A 17759-nucleotide genomic window follows, 5' to 3' on the forward strand; every position below is an offset into this window, starting at 1 on the left:
GGGGGATTTTTCTGTTGAACACCCAAATTTGGACTGAAAAGGGGATAAGATTACAGTTCTGTTTTACCATGTACTCTAAATATCTTGAAGCCAATAATCCTAAATAAGTAAACTCTGACATTTGTTTCTAGCATCATTTAATCTTTTCTACATTGTTATAATATCACATTTTAGGCAGGGTTGGTGTTTTTTTTTTCCTTTAAATCTGCAATTTTTTCTTAGGCCTTTAGTTTGAGACAACATAATGAAATACACAGAGCATCTGTTACAAACATACTACACATGAGAAGTATGCTGGAACTTGCACCTTTAACACACTTCAGCATTTATTAAAAAAAAAAAAAAAAAAAAAAAAAAGGGAAAATTCCAGAACCATGGTTCCTACTAAAATAAGATTGCTAATATGTATGTACAATGATGGCTGAGCCACAATGTCACAGATATCCCCAGGATCCAAAATGTTAAAAAAGGTGGTCTTTGCCTTCAACCTTTTGTGGTGTTCATAGTCTATTTTATGAATAAAGAACAAACAGGATGCATTTGTGTAAGTTAGGTAATAGTGAAAATATGAATTCTACCATTGGTTAATTTTTAAGGCTCACTTCTTAATACTTTTGATGTGTGTGTACCTGAACTTCTTGACGACGCCTGGCACTGGCAGATAATTTTTCAGGAGCTATAACACTAACATTAGGCACTACAAGAGTTCCATGTGATTCAAATACACCTAAAATGCAAACATGTAGTTTTAGATTATATTCTTTCTTTATACAAGAAGTAGCAAGAAACAGAAAAATTCACAAATATTAATAAGCTAAGATCTGTATAGTATAGGGTTTGAAAAGCTGCTAAAACCCCCCCGAAGTCAGTCAAGTAGATAGGATAGTGAAACACAGGCATGTAAATTCTCAAATGCTCACTTATGACTTTAAAGGACTGGTTGGTAAGACTAAGAAATTTGGTATTGTACATCAGTGTTCCCTGAAACTAATAAAAGGTTCCAAATGGCTTGCAGAATTTTACAGAGGAACATAGCATACCCAGTATGAAAAAAAAAGAAAAGCTATTACAAGTATTTAATGCTCTGTCCCATAGCAGACTCAATGACAAAAACCAATAAACCCCAGCCCCCAGCTCCCCCAAATCACAGTAACTGAAATTTGAAATGGCTTACTTCGAAATCCAAATTGCTACTTCTGGTAATCACCCCCCACCCCCCAAGTTAAGCATGGCCACCTCTCTCCCTCACTGTTATGCAAGGCACGCAGGAGTGTTTCTTTAAAAACAACAATCACCACCACCACCACACACTGTATCAGTACTTAATAAAATAATTATCAAAAATGCCAAACTTTATCCACACAAGTACTTAATATTATTCTTTATATACAAACTTCTATTATCAGACTAAGGAGTGCAAATCTGTAGCTAGAAATGTAAAGGCATTTTCATTTGAAGAAAAAAAAAATCTTAATAGAACAGTAGGTCAATGTACTTGGGTCTCAACATTGTAACAATCACAGGTCATGTCATTTTTCATCAAGATGACATTTACTTTCTCCTCAGCTAGGAAGTGTTCATGGTTTTTGGCTTTTCCCCCCTCCTGAATCACTGCATCAATGAATGCTTATATGGGGAATATTCTGTCTGTTGGTCTAAGTACTTATGTTGTTAGTTTGGAGAAATTTCAGTTTTAGATCACTTGGAACAACATTTGAGATTAGGAGAAAGTGTCTCTAACCAGAGGCACTGCTAGAAAACATTTTCTTGCTCTGACTTTGGTAATACTTTTAAAATTTATGTTCCAGCAGTATTTTCTTATAAAACTGTTTTTAAGCAGAAAGAAAAACAGTTTGTATGTTCTATAACTAGAGACTAAATACCTGAAATATTAGTAAATGATCCCTTTTGATTTGGTACTGAAAGATTATCTGAAGTTTCTCTGAAAATAAACAAAGACAGGGAAACAAATTTACAATAGCGAAGAAATACTGTAATAAGACATGGTTTCAGATCATCATACAAAGATACTTAATTTCATTCCATATAGATATAGATAAAGAAATTTATAGATACTTCCCAGCACGTATCTGCAGATTAAATTCTATTCTGGAACAGACAGGAAATCATACAAAATTACATTACAAAATCAGATCTAGAATCAATCTTTATGCTTCCTATGGATACAAAAAAACGTGCTCCCCATCATGCAAGTGATTTAGATCCTAATACTAGAATATATTATGAGAATATTCTCTCTAAATGATTAATTTAATCTACAACTTCTTACAGGTTTCTGTGAGATAATACTAAAGTATCAAAGTAATATTTACACTTAAGATCACACATATTCAAAGAAGTTTTTGATAATTAGTTTGGATCCCCTTACTTTCCACATTCAGGATTCATTAACAAAGAAATTTGCCAGTGTTATTACAATCATAGTTATTGCATTTCTCTGTTTAGTATTAGCAAATAGGGGTTTTTCTATATTCCGTTCTCAGGATCTAGAAATAAGGTAACTTTCAGAAAGAATGATTTTCTTTCACAGCTTCTAACGGATCCTGTAGATCTGTCACAAAACACATGAGAATCAAGTTTACTTGTGAAGTTAAATGCCAAGACTGGCTGAGGCCAGAAAAAGGAGAATGAAGAGGTGGGTATCACGAGGCGTCAACCACCTGCACAAACTACTGCTCAAGTTAAGCATTTTCCAGCCTAACGATTTCCTTTACTGTTAAGTCTATTCAGAAATACTATGGATCTCAGATCTGTTAGTTTCTGAATTCTAGTTTGCGTGACTAAACTATGTCTGTTCCTGCTGCCAGTACATACATACATATATGTACACACATGTAAATATACATAGATGCGTGTGTAATTATATATTTACAAAGGGATATGTGTGAATGACAGCTATACTGCTTATGCACACAGGTGGGACCGTAGCCTCTCCTGTGATTTCCGTACTAACTTCTACTGGTGACAATAAACAGTAATTTCAACAAAGAAAGGATGATGGGGTGTTGCTGTGTGTGTACCCTGAGTCTTTGCCAGGTGTTACTTTCACTTGTGCCAGCCAAAGCGCACAGGTGTGCTACAATTACACCTTCATTTTTACCATATCAACACTGCCTCAGAATGAAAGGGATTTGCTGCTTTACTTCTTTGATTACACAGTACATGAATGTAACGGACTTCTGGTCAGTAACAGGTTTGTACGGCAGGACTGCCTGCAAGTCCAATACTGGTGTTCTAGTAGTATTTGAGCTGGATAACCACATGGCCTTTAATTTATGAAGCACTATGGATGTTTGAACGTAGCAGCAGCTAGGGAAACCAGTCTCTTTAGTCTCAATAAAATTCTATAACCAAGCCTTTTGCTTTCTTTTCCCCTCAAAAGAAATTCAGCAAAGCTCTTTATCAAATAAAATCAACGTTTAACTGAGCATATCTTAAAATTATTTCATGAAAACAAACCTACATTCACTTCTGATTTTGACTATTCACGTTGACATGTTATGCTACTTACCTACTGCATCTTTCGTCACAGATTTTAGTTTTCAGTTTCTGGATCAGGTGATCTACTAAGTCAGATTCTAAAATCCTTTTCTCCGTCTGTCTGTCTTTCTCAAAGGATTTCACCTATGATGTAGTTCAGTGGTTCTTAAGATTGTTGATTCTTAAAATAGCATATGAATAAACTTATCAAATTTAATCAAAACCAAACTGGATTATTCACCCGTTAAAGGTGAAGCAGTCAAAGGTAGAAAGCTATCATCATTACCAATCAATCACTGCCAATTAAATCTTTGATCAGATTTTTTTTTTTTTTCTTTCAACCAACTAATTTCCTCTGCATTCCCAAAGCTTAAATTAGCTTGGCTACTTGTATTTAATGTGATAATTAATTTTTTAACAGAATGATTTATAGGTGTAAATACCATATTAATAATAGCATATTTGGTTTTGGGCTTTTTTTTTTTTTTAGTTAAGGAATTATGTTAGAATAAGGCTTACCTTCCAGTTTGCAAGAGTTAGACTCAAACATTAAAAACTCAGAATATCTGCTCCATCTTTACTGGGAAAAGATTAATCAGTAACAACACCATTCACCTCATTAGCATGTTCTTTGTTGGTTTTGCTTCAATAAAGCCATATTTAAAAGAATGCTCTGTAATGGTCTTGTGGAAGACACTGATATATAGCATTCTCATCATCAAAATCTACTAGTTCATACAGTTATTTGCTATCTCTGTTACAATGACAAGGAGAGTGAATAACAAGTGAAAAATATTTTAGTAATGCACATTGACTAGGTAACATGCTCGCGCTGGATGCTGTCAAATGGTTACTTTTTTTTCTTTTTTTCAGTCAAAGAATGAATCTTTATTCAAAGAATAATGATCCAGAATCAAGAATATTTTAAAACTTTTAACTTCTAAAAAGGTTCCAGAACCACAGGCTGCAGAGCACAGGAGGCGGTAAGTCATGTTGTGACACAGTCCAGTCTTTCCATCTTAACCTTAGCTTAGAGAGATGAGGAGTGTGGTTCAGACTCTGCCTGTTTGAACTACATGGATTTTTTTAGATTTACGTTTTAGTTACATTTGTTTTGTAATATGGAAAGCTGCCAACTGAAAGATCACTGAGTCAACTAATTCATTTTGTAGTTCAAAGAAATCAGAGACAACAGAAACCTTTTTCCACATAAAGACACCGATGACTCGAAGTCAAGCAATGTTTGCACTAATTTTTGGACTTCCCTAGAGGAAAGGAGGTCTGTGAATAACACTGTTACGGAGGGATAAAAAGCAGGCTTCTTCAGCTACTACTTGGCAACTGAAACTGTATTTACTTGAATTCCATCTACTTAAAATACTTTATTGAAAATAATAATGATTGTAAAAAAAAAAAGTAGAACAACAGATTATAAATCTGAAACACCATCAAGCATCCTCCTGTCCACACTTACCTTCACATGACTTCCTTCTTTACCTGACACAAGAGCCACATATGTAATCCCAGAGCATCTGCAATATTCCTGCAGTTCTTCCTGGGACTAAAATGGGAAGAAGGGAAAGGGGAATGGGACAGAAATTTGACAGATTATAAAATGATCACTTAAGTAATCAAAGTCTCCTGTCCTTAATTAAAAAATAACTTTGTATGCAGCAGTTACACTGATTATGTAAGTTTCTGAGAGAGGAAAGCTTTATTAACAAGTCCAGGAGGTGAAACTTCATTATGCATATATTTATCCACCTAATGCTCCTTAAAAACTGAAATCTGTCTAAGTCTACACTAGACAGAGAGAACGCCTAGACCCTGCAGTCCTGGTTCCCACATGGAAGGGCCAGCTGGATCTAGAAGCGCAGGGTCTAGATAACTGTAAAAATGTGCAATGTAACGTCAATCAAACAGTTACCACCCCACTGCCTGCAACTTTCAGTAATAGCTCAGTCCTGCACAACTGGTACTCTGTCATGAAAGCTGACTCCAGCTGGGTTTCATGTAAACCTGAGGCTGACTTACATCATTCTCAGTGCTGAGCTTACCGAAGGGCTTGCTATGCTGACTTAGCAGTGGGTTGCAGGACAGCATTAGACAGAGGCAAGAACTACCCAAATCTTCATTCCTTAAGAATTGCAAAAAGAAGAGAACCCAGGGTGATCATAGGAAAAGCATAATGATCTGGATTTTTTTCAATTCTGAGGGATTGAAACCGTCAGAAATGTTATAGCAAAAGACTACAAAAAAGTCAGGCAATTAAGTGAGTGAGCTCAAAACTGTCTGCTTTGCAGCACATGAGTGGTGGTCGGAGGCCGTCTTGGGCTTAGTGACCATGAAATGATAGAATTCTCAATTCTTGGTGAAGTAAGGAGGGGGGCCAGCAAAACCGCAACCATGGACTTCCAGAGGGCGGACTTTGGCCTGTTCAGGACGTTGGTTGAGAGAGTGCCTTGGGAGACGGTCCTGAAGGGCAAAGGGGTCCAGGAAGGCTGGATGATCTTCAAGAAGGAAGTCTTAAAGGTGCAGGAGCAGGCTGTCCCTGTACGCCGTAAGAAGAACGGGCGGGGAAGACGACCGGCCTGGCTGAACGGGGAGCTCTTGCTGGGACTCAGGAAAAAAAAGGAGAGTTTACCGCTTGTGGAAGAAGGGGCAGGCGAGTCAAGAACAGTACAGGGATCTCGTTAGGTCATGCAGAGAGGAAATGAGAAAGGCAAAAGCCCAGCTAGAACGCAATCTGGCCGCTGTCGTTAAAGACAACAAAAAAAGCTTTTACAAATATATTAATGACAAGAAGAGAGCCAAGGAGAATCTCCATCCCTTATTGGATGCAGGGGGGAACATTGTCACCGAGGATGAGGAAAAGGCTGAGGTACTCAATGCCTTCTTTGCCTCAGTCTTTAACAGGCAGACCGGTTATCCTCAGGGTACTCAGCCCCCCGAGCTGGAAGACAGGGACGGCGAGCAGGATGAACCCCCCATAATCCAAGAGGAAGCAGTCAATGACCTGCTACACCACCTGGATGCTCACAAGTCTATGGGGCCGGATGGGATCCAACTGAGGGTGCTGAGGGAGCTGGCGGAGGTGCTCGCCAAGCCGCTCTCCATCATTTATCAGCAGTCCTGGTTAACAGGGGAGGTCCCGGACGACTGGAGGCTTGCCAATGTGACGCCCATCTACAAGAAGGGCCGGAAGGAGGATCCGGGGAACTACAGGCCTGTCAGCCTGACCTCGGTGCCGGGGAAGATTATGGGGCGGTTCATCTTGAGGGTGCTCACAAGGCATGAGCGGGACAACCAGGGGATCCGGCCTAGCCAGCACGGATTCATGAGAGGCAAGTCCTGCTTGACCAACCTGATCTCCTTCTATGACCAGGTGACCCGCCTAGTGGATGAGGGAAAGGCTGTGGATGTGGTCTACCTGGACTTCAGCAAGGCCTTTGACACTGTCTCCCACAGCATTCTCCTCGAGAAGCTGGCGGCTCACGGCTTAGACAGGTGTACTCTGCGCTGGGTCAAAAACTGGCTGGACGGCCGGGCCCAGAGAGTTGTGGTGAATGGAGTTACATCCAGTTGGCGGCTGGTCACGAGCGGTGTTCCCCAGGGCTCAGTACTGGGGCCGGTCTTGTTCAATATCTTTATCGATGATCTGGATGAGGGGATCGAGTGCACCCTCAGTAAGTTTGCAGACGACACCAAGTTGGGCGGGAGCATTGATCTGCTCGAGGGTAGGAAGGCTCTGCAGAGGGACCTGGACAGGCTGGATCGATGGGCCCAGGCCAACTGTATGAGGTTCAACAAGGCCAAGTGCCGGGTCCTGCATTTCGGCCACAACAACCCCATGCAGCACTACAGGCTTGGGGAAGAGTGGCTGGAAAGCTGCCTGGCGGAAAAGGACCTGGGGGTGTTGGTCGACAGCCGGCTGAACATGAGCCAGCAGTGTGCCCAGGCGGCCAAGAAGGCCAATGGCATCCTGGCTTGTATCAAAAATAGCGTGGCCAGCAGGAGTAGGGAAGTGATCGTGCCCCCTGGTGAGGCCTCACCTCGAATACTATGTTCAGTTTTGGGCCCCTCACTACAAGAAGGACGTTGAGGTGCTGGAGCGTGTCCAGAGAAGGGCAACGAGGCTGGTGAGGGGTCTGGAGAACAAGTCTTATGAGGAGCGGCTGAGGGAACTGGGGTTGTTTAGCCTGGAGAAAAGGAGGCTGAGGGGAGACCTCATCGCGCTCTACAACTACCTGAAAGGAGGTTGTAGTGAGGTGGGTGTTGGTCTCTTCTCCCAAGTAACTAGCGATAGGACGAGAGGAAATGGCCTCAAGTTGTGCCAGGGGAGGTTTAGATTGGATGTAAGGAAAAATGTCTTTCCTGAAAGAGTGGTTAAACATTGGAACAGGCTGCCCAGGGAAGTGGCTGAGTCCCCATCCCTGGAGGTATTTAAAAGACGAGTAGATGAGGCACTTAGGGACATGGTTTAGTGGGCATGGTGGTGTTGGGTCGATGGTTGGACTCGATGATCTTAGAGGTCTCTTCCAACCTCAATGATTCTATGACTCAAAATGGGCAACTGCACAGTGTTTCTTTTGTTAGTCACCAACTGGCATACTTGAAGGTGAACCAAACTCATAATCCTCAGGTAACTGCCACCACTATTAAAAGGGACTTCAGCATTGCCATGTAGCTCACTACTCCAGTGAGGCAGTAGTGGCTAAAGGTCTGCTTGGTTTCAGCTGGAGAAAAAAGGGCACAATTCAGCTTGCCACTTTCTCTCCCTTCTGCCACACATCTCTCCAGGGACCACATGGGGACCCCATAGCATATCTAGTAGCTCAGTTTACTAAGCTGTTTTTCTAACAGTAGAATGATGTCAATATTCCCTCTGTACCTGATAGTCTTCAGCCATCTGGATATATTTAAGAGTTGATGCTACTGTTCTGTTCCAGACATGCCCTTTATTAAGGATTAACTCATTAATTCAGGGATGCTATTTGCAGCCCTCCTTGAAAGGAAAATTTATTGCCTTCATTGGTACAAAATATGCTTCTGCTTTGAAGCATCCTCACTTCACTTAATTGGAGCTAACTGGCCTCATTTTAAATTCATTATGCTACTTTCCCCCTTGATTTCAATAGGCCTTGGACTCCACACTTGGTGTATAATTCGGGAAGGTCACTTAATTCCTCTGTGCTCTGAGGAGCGCACAAAGATCCTCCATCACACTTTTAAACATGCTGGGAGGTAGAGAGGAAGAATGCTGCAAGGCCAGTGAGACTTTCTTAACATTATTGTATCTGAATAGCACCCTACATGCTCAGTTTTAGGAGTATGTAACTCAATAAAAACTAGAAAAAAAATTGAAAAAGGATGGTCTCAAGCTTCACTAATCTTAGAGAACAACAATATAGTTAACACACGGAGATAGAAATTCTACCTGGGACCAGTCATACATTATTTCGGCTGGAATTCCTGCAGTCCAGAGTTTCTGAACAATATTGATAGCTCTACCCATTGACATCTGACCAATGCTTACAACCAGCAGGTCACATGAGCTGACAGAAACCTGAAGGGAAAGTAAAAACAAGGGGAACAATATTAGCCACAAGATCACCTTTTCCCCTTCATAAGGTAGTTAAAGTAACAAAGAAGGATAAATACACTAATGTTTTTCAAAATGCATCAAGCTGAAAAAAAGGGGTTAAATCCACCTGTTTTTAGAACCACAATCTACCTAAGCATGTTTGAAAGTCACTGAAGCTTAATCTTTGATGAAAAGCATCTGCACAACCTCAGCTTGCAAAATATCCTAGCCTATTGTTCTTTCCTTCCCACTCTGCTTAGCAATTTTAATTTATTCTTATAAAGAAAAGTTAATAAAATACACATTCCACAACCAAGTGAAATTGTGTGACGTTGTACAAAGCAGTCCATTTTCTTAAGTTTCCCTCCATCTCCACCTTCTATACTTTTATAACAGAAGAAGTGGTAGGGGCGAAGTAACGCTCATTAGCTAAAATATACAGTTGTACTCTTCCATCTGAAACAATGCACAGGCTGAGATAAACGTCCCATTTAAATTAAAAATAAAAGGGTATAAAGTCTGAAGATCCTCTCTTCCCCTAATTCTTATTTTACTAAATAATTCTATGTAGAGAAACACAGAACAGGTCATCTTGATGTTTGCTCTCTGTTTCAGTATGGTATTATTTTGGAACACATCTGAACATCTTATTTTTTGCCCATCTGTGGCTACAATTAGGTTACTGAACTGTCAGGAGTAAAACAAACAAACAAAACTCCCCACCTCCCAAAAAAGAGACTTACAGAATCCTCCACACTGGAAACAGCAGCAGTTATTTTATCTATAGCTATGCTGACTCCAACAGCTGAAGGAACTGGTCCTACCGTCTGTGGCCCTCTAAATTGGGGAATCTCGAAACAAGACAAAAACAAAATGGAAGACCCAAATAGTTATCTTTGCAAAATGTTAAAAAGGTTTTTCATTTTTTCATTGTTTTTTAAAAAGAAAAAAAAAATCTAAATTCATTAAAAGAGGTGAGCACATACCAGATGATCATATCTGCCCCCTGCAGCAAGGATTTCAGGCACAGTTCTTTGTCTTCTTTTGATGTATGCTATAAACTGAAAGATAATACCATTGTGCTGCTGTATTTTGTAAACTAGTCCCAGATTTATAGAAACCTGTAAAATAAAAATGAATGTGTGTGCAAGACCCTTATCAATATGACCAGTTAATATAATTAATTTCCCATTAGCAGTATAGATTGAAAACACTGTTCTCCTGTAAGGAACACATACAGAAACACTCCTTATCTCCAAAAATTTAATACACAATTAAAAATAAGGAAATGATGCTTTAATCTTAAAGCAGCCCAAAAGACCTACAGCACAAAACCCAAAGAGCAAGCCTCAAGGAAGGTGGAGGACAGGATGCCTTTAGTAGTCATCAGCTTTTTGTATTTTTAAAATATTTATAGTTTGTTTCAAAATTTAAAAAAATCCTTTATGTTCTAGGTGATGTCTTCAATCTTGGTTGGGGGGAGGGGGGGGAAGTCTGCATGTCATTAGATAGAAATTAAGCCAGAGACTTCTGACTGGAAGAGGTCTTATTCTTAAAATGCGTGGGGTTTTTTGGTTTTTTTTTTAAATAAATTAAAAAAAAAAATCAAACAAACAAAAAAACCAACCAACCAACCAACGCCAGTATTATTACTTGCCATCAAAAGACACTTTGATGTGTTTTTTCTACTCTAAAATATCATTACTTTGTTTTCTGGCTAGTTACGAGGCCCAGCAGCCTATAAATCCATTAACTTATCAGCAGAGTATTTTACAAACCTGAAGTTTTATTCCAAGTTGCTTTAGCAGACCAACGATTTCCTCTAAATCCTTCATGCCATGCTTCAACAGCTGAGTGACACCTGGCTTTTGTTTTATCATTGTGTTTAAAAATGGAAATACATTACTTGCTTCTCCCTTCTGCTCAATGAATCTGTAGAGTCGAGAAAGCTAAGAACAAAAATCAAATAAAAGACATAGGTAGCACCACTGACAGCGCTCATAATAGGTCACATCCAAAAAAATGAAAAATATTTGACTTGGTGTGAGTAAAATATCTGCCTTTTTTGCTTGTTTTGCCCAGCGGCCTGTTTTTACCTAGTGAGTTGAGGAAAGGAATGGACAGGCACAAGTCTCATCAGGGTGTCCAGAAGTTAACCTCAACTCTTTATGTACATTCATCAAGATTTGCAATTATTTTTTTTAAAGTTTCTGTCAGTTTGTTTTACTAAATACCACTGTACAGTATTCTGTTTACCTTTTAATTGTTTCCACAGTCTGAAAAATATGTTTAAAAGAAGAAGGAAGCTTGGACAGTTGCAATACCGACTTCCAGAGAGAACAGAGAACAAAAATCAGACCACTTCCAAAGACACTGGTCTATTTTGAACAGCAGATGTTACAGGTTTTTTTTCTTACTCTGGTTGATTAAATTGCAAAGTAAATAAAATATTACTGACTTATGGCAAGTTACAGGGAAATTAACACTGAATTAAAATTACTTACACTATTTGATGTGAGAGAAAGATTACAGAATTTGGCTTCTACTTCTCTTTTAGTTAGCTTTTCAGTCTGCAAGAGAAACAGATTCAAAGGTATTCAACAACTGAGTTACCAAAAAAAAAAATTACTATTGCTGAGAAGAATTAAAATACAACTTTCCAATACCTTTAATTAAATGTTGCATTTACAAACTGCAATAATACTGTGAAAGAACAAAACCAATAAATAACACATTTTCCACCAATCTTGTAGCGAGGCCATATTTGGCTTGGTTTCAAGAAGCAACAAGAAGTATAAAAATACCAACTTTGTTGAAAAGCACTTCTACATAAATACTGAAATGCTTATCTAAATTAATAAACAAAAAAAAGAATAAAATGAAAGGAAATAAAAAAGGCACTTTGTTGGGATTTAAACACTACCTTAATTATTCAAATTAATTTAATCTATTTTCTCTGCTTATAAGGTAGAAGAGACTAACATGATATTAAGATACATTTTAAAGTTTTTATTGAATAGTCTACCAGATCTTTAATTATAAAGGTAAGTAATTCTCTCATACACATTTCAATATCATCTTAAAACATCCCAATCCAGAAGTAACAGAAAAGTAATTAATCTAAGTTTACAGCCCAAAGATAGCCAGCCTTTTTATATAACAACAGGATATTCCTTGTTATGCTGGCAATGGGCTGGTACTCATTTTTAGAAATGGCTCCACGAAGTAAGATACTCTACAGCGATGATTACAGAAATTAGATTAATAACTAATATCTTACCACAGCATCATACAGAATGATGTAGACTTGATTGAGTTTATCCTCTGGTATCCCACAGTGCAAAAGTATAGCTTTCAGTAAGGCAGTGTGGTTCAAGTAAATACTGTAATTTCTTTCCTAACGAAGGGTAAAGAAAAAAGAAAGGAAGAAAGAAAGAAAGAAAAAAGTTTTACTTGCATTCCATTTTGCTTAAAAAAAAGAGGTTTCCTAAACTTTTAATAATAGTTCAAAACTAACTTCAGACCTCTCCTTCCACCACCTTACCTTCCATCTATAACTAAAGAACGGCAAGGCTTGTCCCATTCTACAATAATCACTTGCCTGACAGAAGACAGATGTTATTTCAGTGGCACTGTAAGGATTCAATTAATATTTCCTTTGCACACAAACCTATGCTTCATTTTAAGTTTACCTATGAAACATTTTTTATTTAAATAACAGTGTTCAGTAACTAACTATCGATAAAATGTGAAAACAGTTCTGTACTTGTTAGGGTTAAAGGAACTATCCTTTTTAAACACATTAGACTAAATATTTACTTAGATTAAAATTTTAGGATGGAAAAGACAGCAAAGGGGATGATTAGAGAATCTACCTGTAGCACTGAAAACTCTTGAATGATTTCTGAAATGGCATAAATTGTTTCTGCTATAGGCAAAAAGCTATTTCCAGCAGATGTAACGATGTCAAATGCACATTCTAGGAGTTCTTTGGGATGACAGCGGTCTAACTTCCGAGGTCTGAAAACTCGCTCTATACAGTATCTAACGGAAACATTGAAGAAAGAATCAGCATCTTCAGTGGTCACTGTCATAAAGCATGGCATCTGTGAAAAATGTCATGTCTATGCCCCTTACCTTTTCAAGTTTGATATGTTATTTCTAGCTACAAATCTTGCAAAAGGAATCTGAAAAACAGAATACATGAAAATTGTTGAAACAAAACATTCAGTCTGACTAGGCTATGAAACTGGAGATGAATTACTACCATGCAGTAACACTTGTACTCACATGTGTAATAATACCTTAAATATTTGCCATAGCCAAGTAGTATTAATCTAATCATCCTTGCTGCAAGTTTTAAATAAAAACATCCCCCCCGCCAAGTTCCTAGAAGAGCTTGGAGAGGGACACAAGGACATTTCTTAATTACCCTAATGCATGCAAAATGCATCATAAATCAGCTATGAGCATATTAAAGTGTACAAGCAGGTATTTTGCTGTTTACATAAAGATATAAAGGAGTATTTTTTAAGAAGTCTTTGGTCAGCACGTTTTCCAAAACAAGTAATTCCAAAAGAAAGATCGATTTTGTAGATCCTGCACAAATCCTTAACTGTGAATCATATTGTATAGCTTGATGTTATAAATGCAAAGGAAGGGTGAGTCAAACTGACCTTAAATTAATGAAATGGAATATGAAAAGTCAGGTTCTTTAACCGTCAATAATAAACAAAAAATATAAGTTAAAGCATTTAGGTGTTTAGTTAAGTGCAAGGTAATTAATTAGGCCAACATTGCATATAAGTGGGTATTACTGATAGAGGAATCCCAGACAGTAAAATTTGAACTGCGCAAACAGCAATTCCTCTCAAGAGTAGAGTGATCCTTGACAACATCTGTTTGAGGAAGATAAAACTGGACAGACTGTTACCCACATTCTCTATAAAGAGATATAAATAAGAAAGGGATGGGAATATTAGAATTTTCACTGGCCATTGGAAAAGTCTTTTCTCTTATATGTGCAAGAAAAAAAACCACAAAAGAAATAAACGAGCAGTGACATCTATCACATTTATAATACGGCATGATTTTCATCTGTGTTTAAAAAAAAAAAAAAGAAGAAAAAAGAAAAAAAAAAGTCTATTTCTTCTCTACGTGGCCAGGGCTCCAGCTGTCAAGACCAGGAGTACAGCATTAAGGAATACAGGAACAGACACCAAAAGATACACTACTTCAGCAGTCAGAAGAAGCATAAGCCTAAACCAAAATTTGTGACTAGTGAATCAAAGGTATCTACAAACACCACAGCACTCTTCAAACCCAGCTTTGCCTGCAGAGATGATACTACTTACTCTGAGGTCATAAGGAAGCATTACCAGCATCCCACTGTGATCCATAAAATATGAAGCTTCATTATGTTCGTATAGTTTTTTATTTCTGGGCATTAGCAGTGGAGTATGCAGCTTGATGGCTCCTGCACAAAACCAGTAAAATACTATTATCTGCCATTTCAGAAGTAACATCTGCTCTTTACAAGCTCATGAACAACTTTGCAGGGCATGATAATCTCAACCAATACCTTTTAAAAATTACATTATTTTAAGTGTCCTTAATAGACTTTCCTCTTCCAGTGTTTAAAGAAAGCCATCAAACAAACTTTGATGTTCTATCTTGCACGCTTCTTGGGCTCAGCAGGCAGCCCACAGAGAAACAGAGGAGAACTGCCAATTCCACAGCCCCAGCAGAATCCTCACCTTGCCCTCCCTCTTTAAACACCACCTTTCACAAAAGCATGCGTACGAAACAGATGAGAAACTCTACAGATACCAGTAGTACTGTTTTGGTCTAGAGGCACTTCCATAGAGAACAAATATTGTTCAGACATGTTGCATCCTGTGTCTTAAAAACGCACTAGAAATGTTTATGGTTCACTTTAACACCTCATAAATACCTTTTTTTTCTGGCTATATTTTGCAACCATCTATCTGTATGAATCCAATCTTCATTGAAGCCTTACTATTAACAATAATATCACTAATCACTGAAAAATACTTTCCTGTTTTAAATTCTCTACCCATTTTCAAACAGCTATTTTATTATAGAAGCTTTACTCATGTCTTCAATTAGATTTCAACATAAACATTAGGGTAAAAAAAAAAAAAAAGCCCCAAATACAAGGAAATGCTTCTAACCATTACAGACGGCAGATACAATCTAATGGAAGAAATATATATCCAAAACCCCCCAGTTTTCTTCCAAAAGAATGGAAACATTTCAATCTATAAAATGCTGACCAACATGTTCCAAAGTCTGCCAAGCTTTAAATGGGGGGGGGGGGGGGGGGATAAAAGTAACTTCTCCTTACTTGACTTCGCGTTTCTCATTCTTTTGTATTGCCAAACCCTGATCATGGTTAATCAGATTATGATATATTACAAAATCTCCCAGTTTCTATTTTAAAATTCTCTATTTTTACATGAAATAGTATTATGAACGCCTATAAAAATACAATTTATAACATTTCAAATGTGACAGTGTGTGCATAAGTTTTCTTCCTCTCTTAAAAACTAATTTTAAGCAAATACTATTACTAATGACTGGATAGAGTCCTGGAAAGAAAAACCATCAGACTATTAAACCATGACACCAGCTCTGGCTCAGGAAGTTCCTGAACAGCAAATCATTGCTAAGAGCAGCATCACTGAAAGTACCACTGTACACTCGCTCTGTTTCCACGCTGTTTCTTAGGCCATTCCCATTCTGGCTATGTTCAAAGAGAGGTTACTGTGCTACATGGATACTTGGTCTTTCACTGTAGAGCTATCCTTATATTCAGATCTACATTTTACGTAACACTCCCTACCTCTTAACAGCTCATACAGATTTATCAGAACAACCAAATGCATTCAAAGATATGATCAAGATTTTTCCCTGTTCTTTCTGTAGAAAATTTAAATCATTCAGATTTGAAGTTAACAGCTATTACTGGGATGCCGAAATAACAGCAAGAAAAAAAAAAAAGTAAAACTTCAAATGATATGCAACTACTGAACATACTTTCCAACTCATGTGATAGCAGTAAAACCATTCCGTTCTCTTAAATCCATTCAATCACAAAAAAGGAAATGAATGACTTTTGTAACAACACCCACCGTGTCTTTTAAATATCCGGCTGACAACCTCGCATACATGCTGCTGTATCTTGGCTGCCCAAATAGAAAAACTACCCTGAAACCATCACAAATAAAAAGTACACATATAATTCAATTCATATGCCATGAACACTCCATGTAATATAGGCAATCATTCCATGTAATACAGGCGAATAAGTATTCTGCTATCTCGTTCCACTATAATAAATTGTAATGAAATAACTGTAAATACAAAACAATTTAATAAAATAATTGTAATACAAGATAACTACACTTATACAAAGCATTGTTGTACTGTGTTACCTTGTATTTCTTTAGATTTAGGAAGATTTAAGAGTTGAGAAACCGAGAAAGATTTCTTTGATTGCCATGATTAGAAAGGGAAGAAAACAGTCAGAGGCAACACATTCTGTTGGCAATCAGATGCAAGTACCATTAGTTTGACAGAAATTCAGAGTAAAGAAAGTAATCATCTGGACATAAGCTTAAAGCTTTAGCTACTACAATCAAACACTGCTCATTTCTTCATTGAAGAATGAATGTAAGGTTCAAATGGTAAGTGGTTATTCAAGCCCACGTAGTACAGACTGTAGCTTTAAATGGGAACTAATGCGAAGGTTAATCTTAAGACATAATGCAATTCTCTCAAACATGTTAGAGTTTACCCATATAAACATTTTTTTTTTTTTTTTAATCCAACACAGGAAAAAAAAAAACCCACGCATCCCCTGAACACCTACAAACCTTCAGCATATCACTGTCATAGGTATAGTCTATAGCTGGAGATATACGCTGTGAAAATATCTGACTCATCATAGTCCGGTAGGCCTTTCCATCCACATTTGCTAAGGTATGGTGGAGTACTTCATGGAGTTCAGACTCTTCCATTTGTGGTGGTGGAAGATGTTCACTTTTTAACAGCTCCACAGCTGTTGGTCGTGCTGCAGGATCATGGTTCAGAAGCCATGTAATAACCGATCTCTAAAAATTAAACCAAAATTTTATAGTTTAGAAAAATTGTATATATTAGCAGTATTTACAACAAACTTCCTAGTCACATCACATTAATAAAAAAATTGTGAGACTCTACAGGGGACAAAAAAAGCAGGATCTGAATCTCTGGGGTGGATATTCTTTGCTTATTAAATTTAAGTATCTTCTATTGTGTTATTATCTGAATAAAATCTACTAAAACACAAAAATTATTAGAAATGTACCTCCCAGGATGACAAAATATGTAGTATCCTTTGTTGTTCTATGTTATGCTAGCTCTGGCATCTCTTTATCAACAAAGTTAAGAGAAAGCAGAATCATAGGCATAACAGCAAAGATTTGAGAGTTACAGATATTAAAGAAGGGGGAATCTTCCTGGCATATTTCAGTAAACTGTGCAAGATGGAAACATTTTTATGGTACTAGTAACAGGCAGATTGCTGTTTCACAGGTATAACAGACAAAAAGCTAATGCTAAAGGTCAACAAAAGAGTCCGCTAGCGCAAGGAAAAAGTCATCTAGATGGT

At 37.7% G+C, this 17759-nt stretch overlaps 1 protein-coding gene across 4 annotated transcripts in view; it reads right to left on the minus strand.

The window, feature by feature from the left end:
- The window catches only part of EIF2AK4 (eukaryotic translation initiation factor 2 alpha kinase 4), a 45563-nt gene that overhangs the window by 4407 nt on the left and 23397 nt on the right, over positions 1-17759 (minus strand). For 2 of the 4 annotated variants that reach the window (XM_076344886.1, XM_076344885.1), the window contains exons 21-35: positions 16984-17220; positions 16240-16315; positions 14440-14561; positions 13223-13272; positions 12961-13129; positions 12366-12482; positions 11590-11655; positions 10864-11034; positions 10072-10206; positions 9829-9936; positions 8939-9067; positions 4976-5062; positions 3533-3645; positions 1884-1942; positions 630-727 (exon numbers count right to left, since the gene is read on the minus strand). In XM_076344886.1, the coding sequence (XP_076201001.1) occupies positions 630-727; positions 1884-1942; positions 3533-3645; positions 4976-5062; positions 8939-9067; positions 9829-9936; positions 10072-10206; positions 10864-11034; positions 11590-11655; positions 12366-12482; positions 12961-13129; positions 13223-13272; positions 14440-14561; positions 16240-16315; positions 16984-17220 (1737 nt within the window). Of the gene's footprint in view, positions 1-629; positions 728-1883; positions 1943-3532; positions 3683-4975; positions 5063-8938; positions 9068-9828; positions 9937-10071; positions 10207-10863; positions 11035-11589; positions 11656-12365; positions 12483-12960; positions 13130-13222; positions 13273-14439; positions 14562-16239; positions 16316-16983; positions 17221-17759 lie in introns of those variants that run through there. The other 2 variants (XM_076344884.1, XM_076344887.1) reach the window with 2 other exon arrangements.

Source organism: Aptenodytes patagonicus, chromosome 7 (assembly GCF_965638725.1).
Source record: "Aptenodytes patagonicus chromosome 7, bAptPat1.pri.cur, whole genome shotgun sequence".
In the NCBI taxonomy this organism is placed as follows: Eukaryota; Metazoa; Chordata; class Aves; order Sphenisciformes; family Spheniscidae; genus Aptenodytes; species Aptenodytes patagonicus.